The following is a 19,140-nucleotide window of genomic DNA, read 5'->3' on the forward strand; positions in this document are numbered from 1 at the left end:
ATAGGTTTTATTTTAAAACTGGAAGGGGTCACATTGCTTATTTTCATTCTTTTGTAAACAATAATATTAAAATTAGATGTGTCTGTCATATTGCTAATTTTGACATTTAATAGAATGAGCTAATAGGTTTTTCAGGAAATTGTTAATTGAATTGGCTCTTTTCCTATAATATACTCTATTTTATCTGTTCTATCTCCAGTTGCATATTTTTTCCTCTTCCTGATGCTTAAAATTTGCTTTAAAACCTCCTATTGGGACCTGAGGACACAAGTTTGCTGTGCTGGGAAAACAAATTATATACAAACTGTTATTTCCTAGCAGAGAGTCAAGACTTGGAAAATGGAAGATATAATGTTTTAATTTTTGTCAACTAAAATAATACTGATTGAGAAAGAGCAATTAAGTAATAAGAAATAATTTTTTAAATGGCTAGCATCTCTTAAATGCTATTCTTTATTCAACTCTGACCCAGAACTTTTAAATTGGTAGGTAGGAAGCCTTGGCTAAAGAATTTGGAACTCTTCTAAATTTTGATCCAAGCAATCAGACAACTCTTCCTTGACTCAGCTTTGAATATACATTCATTCAGCCACAGATAAAAGTAGCTTCCTTTAAATTTGTGCCCATGAGTCCAGTTTGAATTTTACATTATTTATCAAGATATTTAGAAGAATCACTGTCAGACCTGTACGGCTGCTCTCCTGTGTGGGTTCTCAAGTGTCGTGTTAGGTTTGCAGACCTTGGAAAAATCTTGCCACAGTATCTGTTATGAAAAGATGTTTATAAGAGAAAGTCAGCACAGTCAACTTTATTTCACTCGCGCTGCAGAGCAGCCAGATGCTTATTCCTGATTTAATTAATCTTGCATGGAACTCACATGTCTTTGGCATTTAAAAGTTGCAACAAAGCCATTCTACAGATATAAATAACTCTACAAATAAAGGCTGCATTATGAGATCTGGTTGAATTTGCTCGTGCATAAGTAAGCAGTTTATGAAAATAGACTTTAGTTTTGATGACCCCCATATGCCTCTTTTATTAACTCCGTATCTTTACATTCACAAAACTGAACCAGACAAGGGGATAAAAAAACAACGAGAGTTTGCGATTCTGGGTTGATGTAAACATATTTCAAAGGTTTCAACTCATTTTACATGTCAGCCATAGTGACAACTCTCTGCACATTGAGTGGTATCAGATCAGACAAGATCCTGAGACTTCATCCATCAAGGTATGTTCCCATAAAAGCCTTTCTGGAAAGAGAGTGACACATTTTCCTAAGAGCAGATAAATTGATATGCCTGAGTAGATAGCACAATTTTCTGAGAAAAATCAGAAATTAAAGCACATAATTTATTTTTAAAAAACACTAATAAACCAGAAACATAAAGACAAGCTTTACTCTTCCACTGATAAGTAGCAAGAATTTTATTCACTAGTTTTCTTTTTCACTTATGGACTATTCATCCTTTATGAATGGTCTTACTCTCCAATGCCATGACAATTAATAAATGTATACTTGAGGACAGTAGTATTTTACCTTTGGATGAAAATAATTAACTGTGAAAGAAAATTCATAAATAGCAAAGTGAGACAAGTAGATAGTAGTTGGACTGTTTCCAACCTCATTTATCACAACCAAATGGCCTGTGTTAAAATTCTCATTTAATAATAATTTTTTAAAATCACTATTTTTATATCTCACTGAATAGAGAACACTTTGAAGTGCCTAAAATCTATCATGGTTTCTATTAGTCATCCAATCAAGAATAATTTCCAAAAAAAACAAAAGGGCCTTTTGAAATCAGAGGAGAGATTTTTGGAAAGTCAGCCATAATTAACTTGGCAGTTACCTGCAGGTGTAACGCTCTTTTCCCTTCCGCAGTAGGTTCTCGGGCAGGGTGTTGGGAGGTGCTCTAAAGTTGAACATAGAGGGCACCGACTGGAGAAGCTCGCTGGCCTCGGGTTTCAGGGCACTGAAGCTCTCTAGCTTTTCTGCCATGTTTTCAATAGCTGACATCTGAAAGGCAAAAGCAGAGGATCATGAAGGATTTGATCAGACATTTTTCCTTCTGTAATAATCACTGGCAAACCAAAAACATTATTAATGGGGAAGCATCAAATCTCCTGAATACTATAAGTTTGGAAAAAAAATTGTAGTCTCAACATTAAATCATGAGATGATTGATTGAGTGTGGAAATAAAGGTAGAGCCAAGCTCATACAATGCTGGGTGAACGTTAAGCCATTTTTTAACAATCAGATATATAATTGAAGAATAGAATACCTAAAAGAGATAATGAAATCAAGTTCACATTTTATTTAACTGATAGTATTATTATGGATGTCAATAACAAACTGGAATTTTAGGGAAAGATGATATATGTCTTGCCTAGGTAATAAAAATCATGAGACCAAAGGCACTGCTTAAGTCCAATGGGTGTAATCCAGAAATAAAAAATAAAATAAAATGTTCAAGAAGTATATTGTCTAAAAATATGTTAAATTAGTATGTGGATATTCCAGATGTTTGAGCAGGATCACATACGAACACTTCTGATGAAATATTAATTTGTCTGGATAAAGATTTGAGTTGCAATGACAGTTCATCAAGAATTTCATGTAACTTGATGTACACTTTATAAGACAAGGGGAAGTGGTCAAGTAACCATACTCTTAGAGAAATACACATGAAGAAAAACTACTTTATCTAATTCTCACAACCTAATTTATTTTGCTTATAACAATCAAACTTTTGTTTACCTACACACACAGTTGACAGAGTCATAATTAGAGGGTAGCATTTACTTTTAAAGTTAGCTTGATCCTGAATATCTCCGGTTAGAGGGACTCTTCCCGCTCCTTCTATCCTCTCAAAATGTTGTTAAGTTTCTTCAGTACCCACATTTTATGCGGAAGTTAGGTTAACAACCAAATTTTTAAGTCGACAAGCCATCCTTGTTATATCAAATCACTTACTATTTGCAATATTTAGTTCTCATTACACTTCTAGGGAAATACCTACTTAAAAGGCTCTGTATGCATTCTGTATATTTCTCAAAGAGCTGGAGTAGCAGACCAGAGGACACATAAAGACTAGATGGTAACAACCACAAATTCAAGCAACTGGTCAACCCAAGGCAACTGGTAAACCCAAGAAGTGAACTATTTCATTGATGAGACAGCAAGAAAAACATAAGAGATCTAATTTACAAGCTCCAGTTAAAAATAAAAGACAGCATTTCCTACTTTAAAAAAAGGAATAACATCAACTTCTTAAGCTAGAACAAAATGCTAGCAGAATGGCCCGAACACGAAACATGATTCTCTTCTCATGAAGGAAATATTTTATGTTTGATTCTTCAAATGCCTATTCATGTTCTAGTTAGCTCTCTTTCTTTTCTCTTTATCCCAGAACCTGCCCTCTCATTTCATGCCCAGACTCCTAATGCTAGCTACAAATTGCAATGTACAGGGTACCACTGCCAATTTGCCAAATGTCTTTCATCAAACACAGTGCAAAAAAATCTCAGAGGAAAGTCAAGATACATTTACTTGTCAGACGACAAATGTGAACGCATTGGGAGGCGGTAAGGGCTATAAGCTCAAGGGTTTGATTCATAATCACTCAGCTGCTAAAACATTCTCCACAGATGCAAGTGGACAGCACATTTGTCACTATGAAGGATTTTGACACATACTGATCACAGGGCAGAGATATGGAATGATGATGTTGCTCAGAGAGGTTGGAGGAAATTCTGCCTCTGCAGAATACAGTCATTATCCTTTCTAGGCAGGGCATTAGCATTTTCACATTACTTTGGATTTTATTTATTAAAAATCAATCCAGAAATATTTTATGATACTATTTTATTTGCATTTATTCTTTCTAATTGTCCCTTGCAGAAAATCATTTTGATATTCCCGCCACTGTGGAATACATTGTCTAAGTGAAAAATGACCTCTGGTCTTCAAGCTGATTAGCAGTAACAAGCAAGGGTAAGGGTCATGATCACATGTATTTATTGGGAAGAACAGTAAGTGCATGGGTGATGATTATAAATGTTTTATTTATGTACATTTAATATTTGGGCAAAGTTTCATTATCTAGTGGTTTTAAATCACTTGAGTGTCTGTCCCGCTGACACACTCAGATTCCTGCAGCAATACATCTTATAGAAACACTTTTCCTTTTATATGGAAAATAGCTTACTCATGACTACTATTATTCTCGGCTTTCATCTCTAGCACACATAAACTACAAGTCCTTCAAGTTATTTGAGAGCAATTGGCTGTTGAGAAATGTGTCTTGCTTTAGTAGCTGCTAATAGCTAGCTCCTTTGAAGAAAGATCACTGTGATTACTTTATCTCAAACTGTTTCAATTTGAGAAAACCATCAAGACACGAGAAAATATATTATGGACATAATGGCTAAATAATGACATTCTTAAAGACAATAGGGAAAAGAATAGGGATGACCCACATGCTTCTCTTAGAAGCCATTCCCACCTTTGGCTTCTGGTGTCAAATAAGAGAGGATTAAATTGGAGGGAGAACGGGAGAGAAGGAAGATGGGAAGTGAGCTGAGGATAGCTATTAATACCACATGCAGACCCGCACACACACATACAACACACACACACACACACACACACACACACACACACACACTTTCTGATCAGCTGGCAACAACTGAAGCGACATAAAACCTATCATTGAATACTCCTTTCATCTTAAGATTTGCTCTTATAGCTCTTGATCTCAGTTGGAAAAAAATGTGTCCTCACCAAAACGGAAGTGACTTAGCATCTGCCAGTTGGGGTAGTTCAGCAACTTTGTGACCAATGTCAGTCCTAGATCAAGGTATTGGGTTAAGATAGCTTTATCTACATATGGGGCAGAACTCCAACTTTTTCTTCTCTCTGGTCTGACTCACAGAATATATAATGAGTTTTGACATTCATTTTAAAGTCTAACTAGTATTTTAAAAATCAATTAATTGGGAGGGATGGGACAGATCTAGCTTTATATTTTTTAATTATGAAAAAAACCCAATGAAAAGGTAATGTGTACCACTATGAATAAGAAATTTGCTGAGCATAGGGAAATTGAAGGGGAGAGAACTTAAATCATAAATTTTAGAAATGAATCATCATGTGACCCATTGATGTCTTAGGCTAATCTCAGATCAGCAAATGACAATTTTTTTCTATGGAACAGTAATTTTTATTTACATATATAATCATTGTTGATGGTATCTGCAGCCAGATGTCTGGAAGAGGAAGTTGTTTCACCTCCTTTGAGTCCCCAAGAGGCTATTAACTTTATACTGACGCAAACTAATATTTAGACAAAATTCCCTAGCTCCTACCAAAAATGTAGCTATATCTCTAGTCAAATAAAGCTAGTATTTTTAAAAACATTTCAGCAGGCAAGATATCATCAACTGAGTTCTAAGCACTCAGCCTAACATTTATTATCTGGCAGCCAAGAACTGATGACATAAAAAAAGTTTCTCATTAAAACTATTAAAGTGACAACCTGATTATATGAAATGATATGTCCAAAGGCACCATGAATTATGGGACCCAATGTTTCACAATTAAATTACACATGTCTTTATCATAAAATAACTAACTATTCATAAATAATTAATGATGGGAAAGTTTGTAGATTTGGTAGCTTTCTATATTTATTCACTTGATAATCTTGAGAAATCTCAAAGTCATAGTCATTTCAGGGAGAAGTAAATATTCATACTTCATGTTTATCTCACTCCATGCATCATATTCAGCAGCCATGATTATGAAACAACACAGTTTTTTTTTACCCCTAAAAACTATAAGCACATATCTTTGATATTTCCCACTAATATGTTTTATAACACAGATGTGAATCCCAGCCCTGAGAAATCTGTGATGGAGCAGAAGCGTTTCCAGAGCACTGCAATGGCAGTTGCTATACTGTTACACTGTAACAACAAAATTCCAACCGGTTTTGCAATTGGTCATGTATGTAGGGGGTTAACATCTTCAGCTTTAAGTAAATAACAGTTTAGCTACTGCCAAAGTCATCCTACACCTTAGAAAAGATGAAGGCCATGAGGTATAACACTCAGGAAAGACCCAGGCCAGGAAAGGCAGAGGAGGAATCCTGGAGATGTAGGCCAGGATGATCAAAGAAGCAGCCCACAGACTGCCCAACTAACTTTCTCTCTCTCTCTTCCCCTGCTCCCTGCTTCTCTTTCTATAAATTGTTCATATTTTTGAAATAAATGAATTTAATCCTTTAAAGTTCATCAGAATGAGAAAAATGACAATTTGTCATATGTTACACGTAAGAGATAAAACAGAGGAATTCCTTATAAAGAAAAAGTAACGCCGGATAAAAGAAATAGGTAAATGTTAAAGTGCTCCAACTAAATTCATTTTATAATACCAATTTAGGGGTTTTTAAAGGGCAGCTAGACTGTGCTCCAAGATTTTCCCCATTCCTCATAAATCAGCATGATTTTGAGTGAAGAAGTAGATGCACATACACTTAGAGAAAATTTTGAGACATATATATTTTTTTCCGTTGACCAAGTTGTATTTAGAGGTGAAAAGTAAATAAGCAGGATTCTTTATATCCTAAATGTCTTCACCAATAAAAAATAAATCTGTTCTCTAGTATCATTAACAAAACTGACTATTTGGAAATAGTAACTGGAAGTTGAGGAAGTGAGACCCCGTGTTAAAAGATCCATTCACTAGTTAGATAAGGATTTTTAAACATTTAGTTTCATTTCCAAATTGCCAGAACCAATTTCTGCCTTGGGATATACAAATGAGAATTCTAATGTCAGCCTGTGACTACAGGAGTCTAAGTTTTATCCTGTTTAAGGCTTTATCAAAAGTATCTTTAACATGCCGTACCCCAATAATGGTTGTTTCCACTTACTGGACCATTGAAGCCTTCTTTAACCACACACTCCAGGTGTCCAGAATTCTATATCAAGGAATAATTATGTGGAATGGGTCATATTTATCAAACAAAATCATTCCATAAATAATTTCCAGCTTACTAAAGGTACAATTATATCTGAAAGTATTGTGCAGCTTGATAAAGTAGGGAAGTTATCTGTTGTAGCCATATCATTTCATGGAAAGGGGCTCAGAATCTATTATGTATGTCCAGCAATTTAGAATGTAAGTTGTTTTCTTTTAAATGCTACATTACTTTAGTTAAAAATATAAGTAGGAAACTTACCCAAGTTCTCTGATCAGGCAGTTGGAACTGGGAGCAAAATTGAAACAAAAACAAAAAATTACTTCTGTGTTGGTATCTTTATTGCAATCTATCCTTTGAGAAATTAACATTTATCCTAATTTAGTAATTTTGGCTTATCACATAACTGTACCTTGAGTAAAAGCTTAGGAAATTTAAAAAATGAGTATTTTCATAATATTGCTAAGCTTCCTCTACTAAAATAAACTGTAGAATCAAAGTTAGAAACCAAGAACTTTTTTTATTCTAAGAAAGCTAAATGCTACCTACTAGCAAGTCTTAAAGCAAAGCAGATGCCCCTTTTAATTTATTACTCACTGCAAAATGAGTTCTCTAAATTTTTCCTCAATAATTAAAAATTAAGCAAATTCCTGCAAAAAATCCAAATTCTTGTATTTTTATATTGTTACTAATAAGGAAACATGGTATTTACTAAGACGTAAATAGAAGAGTAACAAAAAGGTGATGTTCTTGGAAATTTATTGCTTGATAATGTGGAACTCAGACCATCAGTAGTCATAACTCTTAAGAATATTAATTAAAAGAACTAAAAAAGGTCTCATTATTTATTACAATCTATAGCAAGATTCACTGGGGACAACTTCAGTGAGTTAAAAACTCTTCCAGAAAACACACAATGATTATACCCTTAATAATGTTATTTATTTGGTTAAGGGAGATATATATACATATATATGTATACATATATATGTATATATATATGTACATATATGTATATACGCACACACATATATATCTTGATTTCTTAAATTTTGGTATCTTAAATAAAGAATATATGTAGATTTAAAATGATGAAATCACTGAAGAAATATTACAATAGGAAACACTTCATGAAAGCAAAATAGACGATGAATGGCAAGACTTAAGTGATTTTCACATCAATGTACAAATGACAACTTGGGAAAAAACTTATTCCCAGTTCCTTGGACTGTAGTAACAGGATAAGGTGGAGGCAGCAATAAAAAGAAAAAATAGAGATGAATGAAAAAGGACATAAGATTAAGAGAATCTTTTTTACAAAAAAAAAAAAAAACCTTCAAAAATAAAGTGTATAAATAGCTAAAAATAATATGAAAACTAAACTAAGGAATAGAAACTACTTTTACAATGAAGTAATTGCCAAATGGTTTCTATGACAATTCCAATGAGCTATCCATGTGACTGCCAAGTACTCAAATAGAAATCAAGGAAACAGACACTGGAGATGACACAGTAACACCGTTCCTTCTGGTTCAAAACATTTGTAGCCATTACCGGCTTTTCAAAATTATAATTTAAAATAAGACATCGTAAATAATTTTCAGTTGTGTAACTATGGATAGTATCTACAGTGCTTATCTCTCCTCCTAGTAAACTAACTTATTTGTAAGAGAAAACGAAAGGTTAAATAAGTTGTCTAGTGGCCTGAGAGATGAAACATACTTCTTTAAGAATTGAACTAAGAGAAGAACTTGAACCCTGAGGATTTATCTGTTAATTCTGATATATGAATTCATCTTACCCTCTAATTATTTTTGACATAATTTAAAAAACATATGTTATTATTCCATATGGCAGGCCTGATAATCTTTCAATACAATTGAATAATATTTACTGAGATGTTCACTTAAGTGTTGACTAGGGATTATGCTCTAGGGGAAGCATGTGCTGGTAGAATAAAATAATAAACAAAAATTACAAAACCAAACTTGCCCAGAGAATACCACTACTAGGCACTGACATATCTTTCATAGATTTTCCCCAAAGCATTGAGAATATGACCTTTTTATTAGCATAAGAAGTAGATAGGACAGATGTAATCTCCATCTTGAAGAGGAAGATCCAGAAGCCCAGAGGGACCATGTGATTTGTTTCAATATACTTTAAATTGAAAGTGAAGAAACGAATGCTCTTATGCATTCACTTATTTAGCTATGAAATCATGGCAAGCCCTGGGAGCAGGGGCCTGCCTTTGTTTTGACTTCTTGCTCTGTGCCACCCTTACTGCTGCCCAGGGAGGTCATGCCAAGAACAAAGCAAACATTGTTCCAAATTCTCCTGGATACATGGAACAGCCCTGGGAAAGAAACTGGGCTCAGGGAATGGGAAGAGGGTATTTTAAGAATATTCCTTTATATTCACAGTGGGATGCTTCTGTATCCACCAATAAAGTTCTTTCCCATTAGGTCCTTCTACGTGCCAAGTACAAGGCTAAAAGTATCCTGTATGTAAACACTGGTCTTTACAGCTAGCCTAGTAAGGTGGAGAGTGGAGTTCTCATTTTACTGATCAAGGTTCAGAGAGGTTGCTCAAAACTTCAGCACTTTTGCTAATAAGTAAAAAAAAGCAACTTGTGAAAGGGACTAATTCTAGCCCTAAATTTTACATTTTGTTTATTTGTTTTAAGGTATATCTTGAGGCTAGGATGAAATTGTAGAATACTAGAAAAGAGAAAAAAAAAAACCTGCTGTGACTTTGGAACATTAGAGGGAAGTTTCTGAAAGAACAGACCATTTGGTCTGAAGATTTGATGAAAATTGGAGGAGGAACCAAGTTGCTCCTGCTGTGTCCCAGCAGTGCACAGCCTTGCACATTAAAACAGCTGTGATGGTTATGAAAACAATGATGTATATCTATGGTAGTTGGTAGATAGCCTCTGCCTTAAGCACACTGAATGTGCTTCATCACCAGCCCCTCAGACAACCCTACTATCGGCAAATAGAATGTCAGTGGTGGGTACAGGAAGGTCTCTAGATGTTACTCTAGAATAGTAGGAAGCCTTGCTGACTGGAGGGTGGTATTCATGACACACTGGCTGCTGCATATTTTGAGTGTCCCTCTTGGGTCCTGATCTTATAGAAGCATGCCACAACAGGCAGTCACTTACACCAAGCCTGACAATTCTGTGGGGGAAAGAAATGCACTGTCGCTGTCTGTGAAGATCTGAAGAAAGGGTCACCTGCGTTCCACACACTGGGTGCACGGCTCATCTTTTGTCATCCTTCATAAACTTTGGGAATATTAAAAGCTAAGGTATCTTCTCTTATTATTTTATTTAAAAATATGTACATGCTAAATTTATAATAGTGGCTTGCAGCTATGGAGTTACAGGGAGACAAAACTGCCCATATTATGAACCAATAAATTTACCTTGATTAGCCAGAGATCTCTGAATTTCAGAGTAGATGGGGATGTTAAGTCAACTCTTTCATTTTTACAGATAAAAAAACTAAGAACCAGATAGATTGAGTTGTTCAAAGACACTGAATCCCAGACCTATTTTTCTCCATTATACCATGGACCATAGCACTCAATTTTGCAGTGGTTAATTACTAAATTTTTGAGATTATCAGATTGTGATAATCAGACTGTTTATTATAATTAAATGTCTATTGATATTACATGCTCCTAAAAACATTTATTTGTACTTAGGAAGCTACGGAGACAGATGTACTTTTTGTACAATATCTGACACAAAATGCATATTATATTGAGGTTTACCAACCCACAAAACCTTTCAAGTGCTATTTACATCAGCATAAGTATAAAATATTTACTGATAAACATTCACTGTTTTCCATAATTATGTAAAAGACATTACCTTAGTCTCAGCCTTTCTTTATAAAGTTAATATTAACAGAAATATTTCTAAAAATTTTTATACTAAATTATATATTTTCTCAGCTGAATTAGAGTGAGATTTTTGAGCAATAATAGATTTCACCAACCATCCTAGGAGATTGTATTTCAACTGTAATACTCTTGCTCAGGATTTTGAAAAGATACATGAAAAAGTGAAGAAGAGAAAGGGGAGATAAAAGAATCACATCCCCAGGTGAATTAATTTAATTACCTCATAATTTTCTATAAGACTCTTTATATAAATTTTCACCCATTTTACTAGAAGATCATTATTTTTGGTTTGAACATATTGCAACAGAACCAATTAATTAATTCTGCTTTCAGACATTTTCATAAAAAATTTGCTATCTATAAAGATCAGAGCTTGTATTCTTGAAACAAAAACAAAATAAAATGAAACATAACTCAGGGAATTAGAGTCAAGATGTTTACATATTTGGTCTTTTAATACAATTCTCCAGATGTGGAGTGATAAGTAAACCAGTTTTTAAAAAATAACCAAATGAGTAGGGACACAGAGATGAAACAATCAGATAATACCATTTTATGTTTTCCTTGCAATGAGAAACTGTATATATTTTGATAAATGGGCACAACCCTATTCAGCAAATAGCTCTGGGTATTGTGGTGAATTCTTGTGCAATTACAGAACCTTGCTGGAATGCCCAATGGTCTCTAGATAAATTCCTTCACCCTCTATGGTAACAACTCGTCAGGTAGACTCATTTCCTGTTTTTATCTAAGCACTAAAAGAACAAGAATGACCTTCATGAGTTTGAGACGAGTCACAGTATGATACATATCTTATTATCTTATTACCTTAAACACAAAAGAAGACTTCAATATTTATTTCCTTAACTGACTTCTGCTTAATCCAAAATGCACTTTGGCTCAATAAGCAGGTAACAACAGACAAAAATTTAACACCAAAACCATGTTATTTTTACACATATATTAATTACTTTTTCTTTAAGGAGCTTGGGTTTTAATTCCACTAGAATTTCCTGTGTTCTTCCACAGCAGCGTCATAGGAAATCCTAGTGTTCTCAAGATTTCTTTCATTTCATTGCACCTGCTTTTCAGGATCAACAAGTTAGTTTACAAGCTTGAAATCTCAAATTCAAAATACTTACTTGTGGGTGAAACAAGAATCCAGGAGAAGGTCTCAAGTATTTCTCTTTTAAAGCTTCAAGTGGGTCGGTTAGCTTTCTTTTCTCTACTCTGAAAGGTTAAAATTAGATTTTGGAGGTGAATCAGTCTCACATATCAATCACTACACAATCACTGACATTTAAAACAGCAAAGCAAATTGTAGGTTCCTGGGACATGCACTAATAAAAACACAAAGACATCCGTTCACTTCTTGAAGAATACTTAAGGCACTTCTAGGAGCTGAAATAGAGAAAGTCCTATTTATAATGGAAAAATCATACTCAATGCCTAGTAATAATTATAAGGAAATATGAAAAATGAACAGTCACTAAATTAGAGGCATTCGTCACAAATTTAGTAACTTTCCATTTCAAATCAAGAGAAGTGTGCTTGGCGATTCTGAGGTCAGGAAATCAAGGCTAATTTTGAAAAGTAAAGACATCTTCTATCAAGAATGTGTTCGCCCAAATATTTACTATGTTTCTTCCAAATCTACCAAAAATATCAAGTGCGTTTCCAAGGATACTCTACCCTCCTAGCCACTCTTTCAGGTATACTCAGAGGATACCTGATACATGATTAAATTAGATGATAGACAGACAGACACACTCTCTAGATGCCACTGCTAATAAAGAGGGCAGGTGGAGGCCAGGTTGTGAGAAAAGAATGAGTAGCCATTTGAAGATACATATAAAACTTAACTATATGTCCCTTCTGCTTTAGAAAGGTTTTTCATTCTATTTTCAGTTACACATACATGGAAATGATATCATGAGCTGAGTTTTAATTTCTTTTGCCAACTATTGGTACTTTTCTTTTAATAGTGTTGAGTAAGTACACTTCCAAAATAGTATTGATACAAATAAAACAGCTACCAGTTCTGGAAATTTTATATATACTGTTTTGCAATATACTATTTCACCTATTGCAGTAGGCAATATTATACCCATTTAAGGTGAAAGGAAAAAGTCTAGGACATTGTAAGACTGAGATTCAACCCAGGTCTAACACTAAAATTGGGGGTTAGGTCTTTCTTGAGTTTGGTAAAATGCCATTGGAAACACTAGAGAGAAAATGGCGACTAGCGGAAGAGGAAGGTTAGGAAGCAGTGAAGGTTAAGTCCAGTGAATATGTGGAGTAATTGCACACTCATTGCTATTGGGAGGGTATGAGAAATTACCTTAAGAAAGTATTGAGGTGTCCAACTTAATTGGAAATATGACCTTACTGAAAATGTGTAACATACAATCTACAAACAAAATATGGAAGATTTGTTTTTCCTCTTTTGTTTTTATCTTTTCTAGTGATGGGGCTGTCACTGAATTAATAATCTTTGAAAAAAATACTTAAATAAAATAGTTGTAGCACTGAGATATTTTTGTGTTGTCCTTTTTCATTCCTCTTGTCCTATTGAGATGGGAGTGACCCTTTACACACTGGCAATGCTTTTTTGAAAATGCATTTTAGATAATATAGGTAAAAGAAGACTTTAAATGAAAAAAAAGTTGCAGTTCTAGTGCCTACTATGTCATAGGAAGTTCATAAGTATGGTTGAATGAAACAATAGCCCCAAATCTCTGCATAAAAAATATCAGGCAAATATAAAAATACACCCATCTTAAATAAGTTCAATAAAAATTATCCATGAAGTCTTAATAATGTTCAAAATTTGAATGAGAAAGTAAACTGGAAATGCTTGTGATGTTTAAAAGCTATAATGAATATATTACTATTATTCATACCATGTAAAGAAAACTAGTATTTAAAAACTAAATCACATCGAAGTGTCAAGTGACTGTTACAGCATACTACTAAGGAGACTTTTATTAAACATGTTTCACCCAGAGAATTTTTGGACGCATCAAAGGAAAATGGATAATGAAGGCATTAAATACAGACATAATTTTTAGGCAAACCACTCACACTTATATACAAAATTTTCTTGTGATTAATGTTTCCTTTACTTGGGGTTTCTAAGAGGTTTATTTAGAAGCAGAATGTGACCAGCCTTTTTAAGGATGTGTTGGTAAGTTAACAAAGGGTAGGTTTGCTGTAAATAGGTCCCATCTTCTTCTAAATAACCTGATCCATTTAAGTACCCACACATATTTGCATTAATCCTTCAGGAGCCTCATTCTTCTGCCACTTGACAATTTGCTTTAAATATGGCTTTCCCATATTTTCCACTCCAAAAAAATGGTTTAAAAATAAATTTATTATCAAGGGAAAAAAGTCCTATGGGCCTATTCCAAATTCCCAACTTCAGAGACATTCAAAAATAAGTCCAAACCTAATGAGTCAACTTTCTCAATAGAAAATGGAATTCACTAGATCAAACCATTTCACTCTGTTTTACAATAAGAAGAATTGATTTTTAAAAGATGTGACTTTATGATATAAAATCTACCTTTCATATATCTATACATATTTTATCACCTCCTACCCACCCTTACCTGTAAATAGGGTCCATAAAGAAGGGTGTGGGTCTGGCGTGCTGCAAGGAACCATCTGAAGCTGGTCTTGCTTCCACATTACTTCCTTTCTTCTCCCCAAACACGTGGTTTTTTCGAGGCTCAGACAGCTTTGTCCCACTGGCTCTACTCCTACTGCCCATGCTTAGATCCAGGGGTTGGTCTTGGCTTGTGGCAGAAGTTGCTGGAGGTTTGGAGGGGACTGGAGTCAAGGGCTTCTCATCCTTTCGCTTAGTGGTGAGATCAAAGGGGGACTCAGAGCTTCCTTTCTGCAGTTTCTTTACTTCACTTGGTGATTGGGGTTCCATTTTCAAAGGTAACGATCTCAAGTCTCTATCAGGAAATGGGTACATTGATTGAGAGAATGCTGGAAAAAATGGGAGGGGAAACATGGAAGGGTAAGGTAAAGCTCCAACTTTTTTGTCTTGCAGCCCCACCAGTCCTGTTGAACCAAAGTATTTTTCAGCAATAGAAGCAATAGCCTTTATAGAATCATTCACAGCTCCTGACACCGCAGTCTGCTCCTCTAAAGATGGTGAGAAAATGGAATGATTGCTGTATTCTTTCTTATTATTTATTGAAGCCAGATTCTGAAGAGGGCTTACTTTGTCTTTGAACATTTTACCATTTTCTTTAAATTTCTCTTTATCACTTTCAATGTCACTTTCCAGATCAGAGCCCGAGGTTGTTTCCAGGTCACTGCCACTTGGTGTACTGACATCATCAAGGTCACTACTCTCTGACTGGTCACTGATTTTCTCAAGGGGCCTCTCTTCAGAGGACCTCTCGGGCTGGAGCTCCACTGGCTTATTGTCCCCTACAGGTGGGTGTTTAGATAGTGCCTTCAAAATATCCTGTGTAGCTGGCAGTATCTGAGGATGTGTCATGAGGGGACTTTGACTTTTGTTTGTCTGTTCAGTACTTGATAGTCCTTTAACAGGAGAACTAGCAGGTATCAAAGGAGGCCTGTGGTACAAGCCGGAAGGAAACAGACCAGGGAAGCTAAAAGAAAATCCAGGAGCTGTTGGAAAGGTAAGACCAGCAGGATGCCTATTGGCGCCAAAATAGTCAGCAAGGCCCGGGTTGGCATGACTCATATTAACCATGGACGTTTTATCCATAGCTGGGGTTCCAGGAAGTGAAATGCCTTGGCCAAAAAATCCACCTGCCGCAAAATGGTTCTTGCCCTCACAAAACCTCCTGTGTTTATTTAAGGAAGACGTAGTGCTGAACATTTGTCCACAGTCTTTGCACTTGATTTGGGTTCTGCAATCAGCATGCATGCGCTTATGACGACAAAGGTTTGAAAACTGAGTATAGGATTTATGGCAGACCTCACCTGTGTGCAAACAACAAAAAAGAATCTCAGGCTTTATGGCAATTGCTTCTGAATTTAGCAAGTATCACAATTGGTTTACCCCAAATAATTTCAACTAGGAAGCCATGGAAAGAAGTCGGAGGCACTGACCAATATAGGTGCTCCAAACACAGAAAACCCCCATTTCACTAGATTCCAAAGCAAGGCATCCAACCTGACAAATGTCTTAAGGCAGCACAAATATTTCATACACATATAAATATTTCGTCATCCCCTTGCACACAATATTTAGCATCTTTGTATACTTAAATATTTATGGAAAAGTCAAACTCCAGCATGCATTTCTCCCCCATCCCATTACTATACTAGTAGAATCTTAAAAATCAAATGCTTAAGATGCATCGAGTATGAAACATAATAGGAACACCTTCCAATTTTTAAATCATTTAAAGAATCCTATATTGGAGACATGAAAACAAAACAAAATAGCCTTTCCCTTGACCAGAAACTTCACCTTTATTACCTTTCCCCTTGGGGGTAAAGCCTGGGCCTGCTTGACCATTATTTAATTGGTATTATATCATATGCTCTCATCATTCACACATCAAAGCCACACAACAATGCACATTGTGTATTCTGAGACTTTTTTAACAATCATTTTCATGATTCGAGAAAGACTGACATAATTTACAATGGCTCTATTTTAAGCCTGCAAAGGAAACTACATTGAATGTAGCCCATCCTGCATTGCTGGTTCCCATGAACTAGGATCACGTCCTCTGACTTCCCCTCACACCAGTGGTTGTGCTAACCTTCCTGCATTTTTGAAACCTCTGTCCTTGGGAAACATGTCCACTTGTTGTCATATCTTCCTCGGTTATCTCAGGGCGCGACTTCTGTGTGTTATAGCCAACTATGGTAAGCAAGAGAGAGTGCTGTGAATGCTCTGATCCAGAAAGGAGTGGGTGTGGCTGTGAAATATTCCCCTTCATCAAGAATTTGCCATTTAAGTGGAATGTCTTCCTCCTCACATATGTACTGACATACTTAAATATATCTTAAGGTCAGATTCTGTAACCCTTCGAAGTGAGAATCCTTCCTATTCATTTCATAGCTGGATTCTATGGACTGCCTAAGCATTTTTTATTTCACTTTCCCAGGGATGAGTTACTTTATATGTGAACTTACTTTAGGGCTTCCATACGCGCCTAATACCTGTGGCAATATGATATGCCTTCCTGGTAATTGTTGAAACAAATTGATTTTAAGAAAACAAATTTAGATAAAATGTTCAGTTATTGCTTTCCCGTGATGGCTGCTTGCAGAGCAGAATGGCAGAATGGTTGCATTTCCAAGTCAAATCAATCATCATTTTTTTAAAAAACTCATGCAAAAGGAGATTTTATAGACCTCAGTCAAGCAAAACCCATCCAGAACTTGGATTATCCCACACATATACAAACAGGAAGTGCCAAATGATTGCAGACCTATTTCTTTCACTGCTTAAGGTTCACCTGTATTGCAACAATGTATGTCAATGTGCTTGGTAATACCAAAGGCACCTTCAATTATGGGATGATTCATAACATAGTAGAGGCTGTAACATGCATTTTAATAGCAAAAGACTTGGGTGACTTCTTTTCAAACCATTCTACCAGAATATATTGATTAGAGTCTGTTTTAAAAGTTAACAATGCACCGAAAATATGCATACTATTCAGATTATTTGATATGCTAATTAAAATCATATGATGGAAACATCAGACTTTCACTAGATACACTAATTCAGCTATGAGTTAAAACAAGAAATTATCAATAAAATATTGTTAGAATTCTAAAAACACACTCATCAAGAAAGCAGTCTCTCCTCTGGGCATTAAAAGGCATTGAGAAAACATCCTGATGGGTATTCAACCAAGGTGTAAGTTTTTGCAAGGTCAGCAACTCTGGGGAAAAAACAGGTTGCTCTCTACTCTTCTTTCAGCTGGATGGTTTTCAGAAAATCAAGAGCCTCTGTACTGGGGTAACAGAGGGTGCACCTGACTTGCCTGGACGTACCCCTTGTTACACAATGAGTAGCACTCATTTCTAGTCTCAAGAACATAGACTCTGGGCTGTTTCCTTCAACTTTGTTTCCAGCTTTTGAATCCTTGGCCTGGGATGTCACAAGCCACCAGGCCTCCAGGTAAACTGGTTCAATTGATGTTGAAGTCTATACTCTACTGTAATTTTCTCAGTAATAAGGAATTAGCCAGCAGTTAACATTGCATTTTTCTACTTATTAAACAAATTAAGAGGCATTTTGAATATATCCAGCCTATTAGAGCATGTGGTTTCTATTTGGGAAGGCTGGAGGTTCCTGTAAAGGCAGTGAGTAATTACCTTAGCACTGGTGAGTCTGGGCTGAGGCTCAGCGGCACACTGTAATAAGAGACAGTTGCCATAAACACACCAGTGGGGGTGAATCTTGGTGTGTGGCCTTCTGGTGAGAAACAGATATCAGCCCTAGGTGAACCTCCTCCACTCCAGTCTCCACACCAACTCCTGATCCTTAAACCCTTTTGTTCTGAAATTACACGGCTATTATTCATAATTACTCCATGGTTCTCTGTCAGATTTTATATTTGAAGAATGCCATCTGCTGTTTAAATTTACCAATAATTACTGAAAATGCATTCATGGGAAATACTTCATGTGATCTGATTGGAAAGGGGCAACCTATGGTGCTTTAAAGTGAAACCCTTGACTTCAGCACTATTAAAATTGCAGATTCCAGAGTCTCGGATGATAGAAGTCCATATTTTCTGGCTTTTATTTCAAATTATAGAGAAAGCATTAAATGGGTGATGAGAATTATTTGTGGTCTCTTTCTCTCTTTTTCACAGAAACATAGTAAAATTTACGTCAGAAATAAATGAATTATCTAATATTGTACATAATAAAAGTTACAAAACATTTATTTGAGAATTCAGAAATAAAGCAAATCTATAGTACTGTATGTCTGTAGCACTTCCTAGTATGTTTTCAGGGCCTTATAGCCCTGAAAGGGCTAGAGTCATGAATGCCTTTTTGAGACAAGAAGTCTAAAATTTCTATTGTACCCTTCGTTTCCCATGATTTTCAACAGGGCTTTCCCAAGGGACACTAGAGCACCCTTTTGTTTATCTATGAGTCCACTTCACTCCACCCAGAGAACAGAACATCTGAGCAAAACAGGACTCTGGTGTAAGCTGGAAAGGACCGAAAAGCTCTCTTGGTGCTTGGAAGCACAAAAGAAAACTGCGTCAAGAC

The 19,140-nt window shown here is 35.6% G+C and overlaps 1 protein-coding gene across 13 annotated transcripts in view; it reads right to left on the reverse strand.

The window, feature by feature from the left end:
• Window positions 1-19,140, reverse strand: part of Mecom (MDS1 and EVI1 complex locus) — a 530,147-nt gene that overhangs the window by 13,444 nt on the left and 497,563 nt on the right. For 8 of the 13 annotated variants that reach the window (XM_047564296.1, XM_047564294.1, XM_047564295.1 and 5 more), the window contains 5 exons: window positions 14,514-15,870; window positions 12,042-12,129; window positions 7,249-7,275; window positions 1,854-2,020; window positions 686-763 (listed from right to left, as the gene is read on the reverse strand). In XM_047564296.1, coding sequence (XP_047420252.1) covers window positions 686-763; window positions 1,854-2,020; window positions 7,249-7,275; window positions 12,042-12,129; window positions 14,514-15,870 — 1,717 coding nt within the window. The remainder of the gene's footprint in view (window positions 1-685; window positions 764-1,853; window positions 2,021-7,248; window positions 7,276-12,041; window positions 12,130-14,513; window positions 15,871-19,140) is intronic. The other 5 variants (XM_047564299.1, XM_047564298.1, XM_047564297.1 and 2 more) reach the window with 3 other exon arrangements.

The sequence above is a fragment of the Sciurus carolinensis genome, chromosome 9 (genome assembly GCF_902686445.1).
Source record: "Sciurus carolinensis chromosome 9, mSciCar1.2, whole genome shotgun sequence".
In the NCBI taxonomy this organism is placed as follows: domain Eukaryota; kingdom Metazoa; phylum Chordata; class Mammalia; order Rodentia; family Sciuridae; genus Sciurus; species Sciurus carolinensis.